The sequence below is a fragment of the Nylanderia fulva genome, unplaced genomic scaffold, assembly GCF_048542155.1.
Source record: "Nylanderia fulva isolate GAGA-0341 unplaced genomic scaffold, ASM4854215v1 Scaffold145, whole genome shotgun sequence".
In the NCBI taxonomy this organism is placed as follows: Eukaryota; Metazoa; Arthropoda; class Insecta; order Hymenoptera; family Formicidae; genus Nylanderia; species Nylanderia fulva.
In genome coordinates, this window is record NW_028189677.1 from 185,475 (window position 1) to 193,481 (window position 8,007).

General features: G+C 26.9%; 1 protein-coding gene across 1 annotated transcript; it reads right to left on the reverse strand.

Moving 5' to 3' along the window:
- Positions 1-96: 96 nt before the first annotated feature.
- LOC114930299 (serine protease inhibitor 88Ea-like) lies at positions 97-8,007 on the reverse strand. Its single transcript, XM_085480372.1, has 5 exons — positions 7,925-8,007; positions 5,276-5,412; positions 2,479-2,736; positions 1,903-2,224; positions 97-1,542 (listed from the first exon to the last, which is right to left on the reverse strand). Exons 3-5 carry the CDS (start codon positions 2,707-2,709, stop codon positions 983-985), a joined length of 1,113 nt encoding a protein of 370 aa, XP_085336498.1. The 5' UTR covers positions 2,710-2,736; positions 5,276-5,412; positions 7,925-8,007; the 3' UTR covers positions 97-982.

Genomic DNA, 8,007 nt, shown 5'->3' on the forward strand with positions numbered 1-8,007 from the left:
AATGTATACGCGTATATACGTATATATTTACTTAAATATATATATTTGTATTTATATACATACGTATTTATATACATATATTTGATTTGCTATTTTATCGGTTTAACTTAATCATAAAATATATTGGGCGGATGAAATGCAAAGTAACTAAAATCGACAAAAAAAAGACTTGAAAATTATAAAATAAAGTTAAAATAATTACATTTTTCACCAACTAAATTTCTGTTACCAATCGCCATTACAAAAAGTATATCCGATTTGTGTACTTCTGAATTTAAGAGAAGCTACTGTAAAAGCTAAAAATGGTATAATTTAATAATTTTCTTTAGCAAAACAGCATAGCGGATAATTTAAAATTTTAAGCAATTATTAGTTACTTACATATATATAAAAATAGTTTTCTGCAATGTACTGTCTGTAAAAGGTGCTTTATAAAAACAAACTCGTATATCCCAATAATCAGAGTTTTAAATTTGCAAGCATTCTCATATCTTTAAACCCCGTTTTAAATTATAAAACCAATTTTTTAATTATTTATGATATTGTATTGCCAATTATCTAATAAAATAAAAAAATGGTATAAAATTGACAATATGGTGCAGCTTATAACAAAACAATAATAAATTTTTAGTATTTTAATTTCAGATAAAATTTGGATGTATATGAAATTACTCGTCAATTTGCAATTTCGACGGCAAAAAGATTCCTCAAAGGCAATCTACACAGTCTACATTTTTAAATAAAAAAATGTTGTACTTAAAAAATTTAATAACAATTGCCTAAAAATGTTGAAATAATTCGCTGTAGTTTTTCCAAAAAAAATTCTCACAAATCATATTTTTTAAAACTTCAAAACTGGCTTCCCTTAAATTTGTTATCATAATTATGAAGACTTTCCAATAAACTCCTAGAATGAACAGTTCGTTTGATAAGATTTGTATCTGTCAATCCAATAATTCAAGAAACGGGCTTGCCAACTTCATTAAAGACGGCCGATATAGAGAATATCTGCGTTCATTTTATCGTAAATTAACCAAAGAAATGGATAATCGGTATTCACGTCGGTTATAATGTCGTTCGAACAAGGTTCCTGTCCGCTGATCACGGTTACTGCAACCGCCTTGACGTTCTCTTGCGTGACCTTGACACGAGCACGGTGCACGGCATTGCCGAAGTGCACGAATTGATTGTCTTCCGCGAAGGTGTTGTCCAAAGGAATCGCGTCGGGCGTCAATAACTGTTCGACGCCTAGTTCTCGCAACAAAACTTGCATATCTAAATTTTTTTCAATTTCAAAGATCAGCCGAGTAGGAACAGATGGTAATTTATCTTTTTGTTCGTTTTTACAAGACAGCAATTTTCGAAGTATACGCATTCCTTCGCTGGTTGACAATCTTTCAATCAAGCTGGATAGACCAGTGCTCATATCTGTTTTAACCGTGTTGTTTGTGGTTGTTGAAGAAGGTATCAACATATACAGCGACGTAAAATGTTCCTTGATGATTAACTCCTTTACGTCCACCTGCAATTCATCACTGGAAACTAAAAAAAACATCCATATTATTATACATCAATTTTACATTTCAAAGAATTAGAAATTATTTGAGTAAACATATAGCATGCCTTAGTTATAAGAAAGTGTAAATAAAATAAGTGGCAATATAACGCGATAAATAAATTAATTTATTTTTAACATATTCAAACACTTATTAACAATATTTATACGACTTAAAATCAATGCATAATTTTTAATTGGGCCTTTTATCAAGAAATAAATAATAAATTGATGAATTACGCTTTGTTTAAGATTAATTTTCATAATTTACTAAATTTTCTAAAATTTACCAACATGTAAAAAGCTAATATAGAGAGTAACATAGTGCAAAAAATATATATGCTCACATGTTTTAAAATTCAGATAAGAAGAAGTCGATTGAGAGACGATTAGATTTCGACCATGGAAATGAAATACGTTTGCCAAAAAAATATCCATATCTTCTGTTTTTACTTTTAAGTTCATTAATTTACGAAGGAAATTCTTTAGCAAAGGTTGCAGAGATTCATTGAACTCTCTATTTGTATCCTGGATATTATTATTTCTTTTAGATCGGAATCCAGCATTGTACAGTCGTCTCAGTGTTTTTAAGTCTTTACAAAGTTTTTTGTTTAAAAATATACATTGATTTTGAATTACATAATGGTAAGGCATATAAGAAGTAGCATTCTAGAACATTAAAAAAAATGTTTAAAAGATCCCTATTCATTCTTAAATATAGGATTTATATCACGTTCTTAAAATGTTTGTTTCACATGTTTATTTACATAAACTGAATCTTTGTATCATATTATAAAATTGCATCAATTCACTTCATTCAAATTAGTCTACATAGAAATAAGTCACAATTTAATATTTTGACATTTTTTATTATAATATTTTTGATTAATATTATTATTGAAATAAACGTCAAAATTATTTACCTTATAGCGTACAGGTCGGTGTCCGGGGTATTTATCAAAATTAATAATTTTCAGCAACTCATACTTCGAAACATTTGGTAAATAAAGAATATCTCTTAAACGCTGTTCCATTTCACCACTTGAAATCATATAAGCAGAATAAAGTCCGTGATATATATTATATGGACTAAAAACAAAATCTTCCTTTGGCTTGATCGACGCATATTTATGCAGACTTGTCACCGCGAACATTGAACATCGCCTCTGATATTACAGAATCTGGCAAATAAAAAAGAATATAAATAAAGATCAAGAGAAATTGATAAAAAAGATACGTTAAAATTAACAATGATGATTAAATTACAATTGTTGAAATTAATAAATAAGTTATAACAATTTACAAAATTTGTAATTAAATAAATGAAAATACAGTGTACGTAACGTCTTCAAATCTTTTCGTCATTTTTTTGCATGTCTACAAACAAAAATTTTTAACATCTAAACAATTTAACACTAAATTTGAAATACGATAAAATAAAAAGTATGCGTACATAGAATGATAATCGAAAAAGAAATAGCTTTGAGAAATAAATGTACTCTTACATATCTTATGTTTACTAATATGTCCATAATCAAACTATACAAATTATATTAATTAACGAACTCGTTGAAAAGTATGTTGATTATATTTCCAAAAATTAAAATATACACAAAATTTGAAATTGGTCAATAATTATTAATATCTATAAACATCTGATATTTATTCAAATATAAATTTAATCATCTGCGTGGTGAAAATGTTGTACCTTAATATTAAACTTATTACGTGTATATTGTTAAATTCTGAAACAATTCGCTAAAATACATTATTACCGACCGATCTAGAAATGTGTAATGTACGCGATTCTACTTGAATCAGATATTCGCAAGATTTGCTGTATGTATAATAGTCATTATTGCATCGTATAATATTAAATAATCTCTAAAAACTCACCTTTAAAAAAAGGTAAAAAAAGGCGACCAGTTAAGGGCACGCCATTAACAAAAATTATCCATTGCAAACCCATGTAGAATCCTATCCTATTGCAAACCCATGTAGAATCCTATGAAAAATTAATCATTGCAAACCCATGTAGAATCCTAGGCAAAATTAACCATTGCAAACCCATGTAGAATCGTACCCATTGCAAACCTATGTAGAATCCTATGAAAAATTAACCATTGCAAACTCATGTAGAATCCTATGAAAAATTAACCATTGCAAACCCATGTAGAATTGTATTAAAAATTATCCATTGCAAACTTATGTAGAATCCTACATTGCAAACCCATGTACAATAGAATTGTATGAAAAATTATCGATTATAAACCCATGTACAATCGTAACAAAAGTAATGAAATAAAAAAAAAATTGCGCCAAGTGAAAGTAGAAACTTGTACCAGTGGAAAATTAAAGTTGCAGACATATATAGAGTCGTATAATGAATCAGTAAAAATTTAAATTTGCAAATGTAGAATCGTACCATAAAAAAACTTATCTTTTAAAAAAAAAGATAAACAAGATGCCAAGTCCATGCGCCATGTGAAAAAGAAATAAAAAAATTTTAGTTAAAAAAACTGGGCGCGCTGCTAAGTTTCAAAATTACAATGCACCTTAAAGTAACATTAATTAATTTAAACACAAAACATATTTTAACTGTAATGAGTTTAAAAGTAACAATTTAATTTTAATATTGTTAGAATATTATTTAGCAGCGCTCCCAGTTTTTTTAACTAAAATTTTTTTATTTCTTTTTCACATGGCGCATGGACTTGGCATCTTGTTTATCTTTTTTTTTAAAAGATAAGTTTTTTTATGGTACGATTCTACATTTGCAAATTTAAATTTTTACTGATTCATTATACGACTCTATATATGTCTGCAACTTTAATTTTCCACTGGTACAAGTTTCTACTTTCACTTGGCGCAATTTTTTTTTTATTTCATTACTTTTGTTTAAACACTTTAGAGATTGAATATTTCAAGTAAACTAATTGTAAGTAAATTTCACATTAATGCATATAGATGTTTAATCATGAATGTACTAAATAAGTACACAAGACGAACAGTGAGTGAGTGAGTGAGAATGAGAGAGTGTGTGTGTGTGCGTGTGTGTGTGAGAAAGAGAGAGAGAGAGAGAGAGAGGGGGGGAGAGAGAGAGAGAGAGAGAGAGAGAGAGAGAGAGTTAGCCAACATAACCCCGCACGCTGCCGATATGGCGGAGCGCCACTATCGCCATCTGTTGTAAAACGTGCGAGATGGACAAAATTACCACTACATGCATCTTGCATGTGTTGTGTACGTGTGATATATGTGTGCGCATGTGTTGTATACGTGTGAATACGTGTAGCACGATACTACTATGTATGCGTGGTCGATGATGATAATGATGATGATAATGATGATGATAATGATGATAATGATGACGGGGACGTTTCTTAATAGAAATTTTTCATATTTCGACTTTGCATTTATATATCTCTGCTTACAAATCACGTAGAGCAGAAATAAAGACACTTTTATTATATAATTCGAACTCAATCTATCGATTAAGTCTAGTATAAACTCGATTGCTTCAGCCATTATTGAGGATTCGAAATATTATAAAGACTCAAATGTCCGACTCGCGTTAAGATACACGGTGTCTCCGCTACGCCCTTAACTGGTCGCGAGACACTACCGTGTCTCTTGATTACTCAATAATAATTTGTAAAAAATAATAATAATATCACGAAGAAAGTATTAGCACTGTATATATTAATTATTTTATTGACTTACTAACTAATTCCCCAGTTTCTTGTTCCATTTTAAGCTATACTGTAGCAAAACTGTGGCGAACTTGCTTTGTCTGTTTGTGCTTCAATATCATATGTAGCCACAGCTTTTATATATTTATATTATGTCGCGCACGCGTCCTGAAAAGTCTAATCGTTTTTAGCTCTTTAGAATTATTACATATACACACGAATACAAATACATTCCTTTGTGGAAATAAAAACACATAATCGAAATATTAAAACATATCTTTCAATTCAATGTCAAAAATTTGTACTTTATTTATAATTTTATCAGTATTCGTTATCTCATACATCGTGGTACAATTATAAATATCCAAAGAAGTAAATATATATGGTGAATATCAAATAAGAAAGAAATCAAAATTTATTGGTTCTGAATAATGTTGTAGCTTAGAAAAAAAAAATATAGATCAATTTAATAAAACTGATGTAACATATTATCGAAAATATGAAGTATAATTCGAAAATCTACAGCAATATTATAATAAAATTAAAATAAATTGAGATAATCACATATTTAAAAATAGTGAAAATATTTGCAACATTTTCACGAATTTTACGATAACACATTTAATATTTATAAAAATGTTGTAAGTCACATATTTAATATTTATTCTATAATATATTTAATGTTAAATTTTGACAGAGAATTATTTTTTGGCGTTCAAATGTTTTTTTCAAATAATTTAAGAGAAATAATTCAATGATTAACGTTATGATAACATTTGAAAAAAGTAATTCAATGATTTGCAATTTTGATAAAAGTTTTATACATAAATGTATACGCGTATATACGTACATGTTCACATAAATATGTGTATTATACACATATTAGTATTTATATACATATGTATACATATATTTGATTGTATTATTTTATCGGTTTCCAAAGTTCTAACATAAATTAATCATAGAATATATCAAGCACATATAATGCGAATTAACTGAAATCGACAAAAAATTTACTTTAAACTTTAAAAACTTTATACATAAATGTATACTCGTATATACGTATTATAAATACATATATCATATAAATATATGCATTAGTATTTACATACATATGTATACATATATTTGATTGTGTTATTTCATCGGTTTAACATAAATTAATCATAGAATATATCGAGCTGATATAATGCAAAGTACCTGAAGTCGACAAATAAATTGACTTAAAAATTATAAACTAAAATAGTAAGTACATATTCCACTAACTACAAATCTGTTATCAATCGCCATTTCAAAAAATATATCCGATTTGTGTACTTCTAAATTTAAAAGAAGCTAAAAAGAGTATCATTTAACAATTTTTTTAGTAAAACAGCGTAGAAGATCATTGCAAAATTTTAAGCAATTATTAATTATTTACATATATATATATAAATGTTCTGCAATGTATGGTCTGTAAAAGGCGCTTTATAAAAATCAACTCGTATCTTAATCACCAGTTGTAAATTTGCGAGCATTTTCATATATCTAAATTGAATTTAAATTAAAATATCAATTTTTTATTATTTAATATATTGTATTGTTGATTAACAAATAAAATAAGAAAAAAGTATAAGTTTTACAATATAAAGTCTACATTTTTAAATAAAAAAATGTTCTTACAAAAATTTAATAAGAAAAACCTAAATATTTCCAAATAATACGCTGTTAAGTTTTTCCAATAAAAAATTCTCGAACATCATATTTTTTAAATATTCAAAACTGGCAATTAAAAATGATGAATAAATTACAAATGTTGAAATTAATTAATGAATTATAACAATTAACATCGTTTGTAATTAAATAAATGTAAATGCAGAGTATAATGTCTTCAAATATTTTCGACACTTATTTTGCATGTCTATAAAAAAAGTTTTCACGATATCTAAGAAATTTAATTATAAACTCGAGATACGATAAAAATAAATATACGTATAACAAGAATCGAAAAAATAATAGTTTCGTAAATGTATTCTTACATATCTAATGTTTACTAACATATGTACACAGTCAAACTTTACTAAGTGTAACAAACTTCTGAAACAGTATGTTGATTATATTTTCAGCAATTAAAAAAACGAAAAATTCGAAATTGTAGTTGTTATTCGTGAAATTTAATAGAAATATTTAATATTTAACAACTTGGAAAAAATTATATTTTGCAATAATTTTAATATGTCTAAAATGATAGTATTTATTCAAATATACTTTCAGTCGTCAACAAAGTAAAAGTTATATCTTAATAATAATAAAAATATTTTTAAGTCAGCTCTTTAATTTTTAAACCACAATATTCCTCTCGACTAAAGAGCCAAACGCGATGTTATTGGGACAGATCGATTATATCAATAAGATTATATCTTAATGTTGAACTTATTTTTATCTATATTGCGTAACTATTTGCTAAAATACATTTTTCATACCGATAGACTTCGAAAAATATAATGTACGCAACTATATTTGAATCTAATTAATCGCGAAACTTGCTATATATAAGAATCACTATACATCGAAATATACTAAATTACCATAGAATAATATTTTTAAAATATATAATAATAACATGAAAAAAATATTACCATATTTGTGTATATCTTTATTACCTGTTCGTTAAATCGGATTAAATTATAATTAAACTCACCAATTTTCTTCCTTAGATTTTTCTGCTCCATTTTAGGCTATACAGTAACAAAACCTTGTCAAACTTGCTTCGGTTGCTTGTGT

Excerpts from the sequence above, each read along its gene's own strand:
- LOC114930299 (XM_085480372.1), bottom strand. The coding sequence starts at position 2,709 with ATGTTCGCGGTGACAAGTCTGCATAAATATGCGTCGATCAAGCCAAAG. Across the intron at positions 2,225-2,478 it reads ACCGACCTGTACGCTATAAG|AATGCTACTTCTTATATGCC; the intron begins GTAAATAATTTT and ends TTAATGTTCTAG. Across the intron at positions 1,543-1,902 it reads TTATCTGAATTTTAAAACAT|TTTCCAGTGATGAATTGCAG; the intron begins GTGAGCATATAT and ends TGTTTTTTTTAG.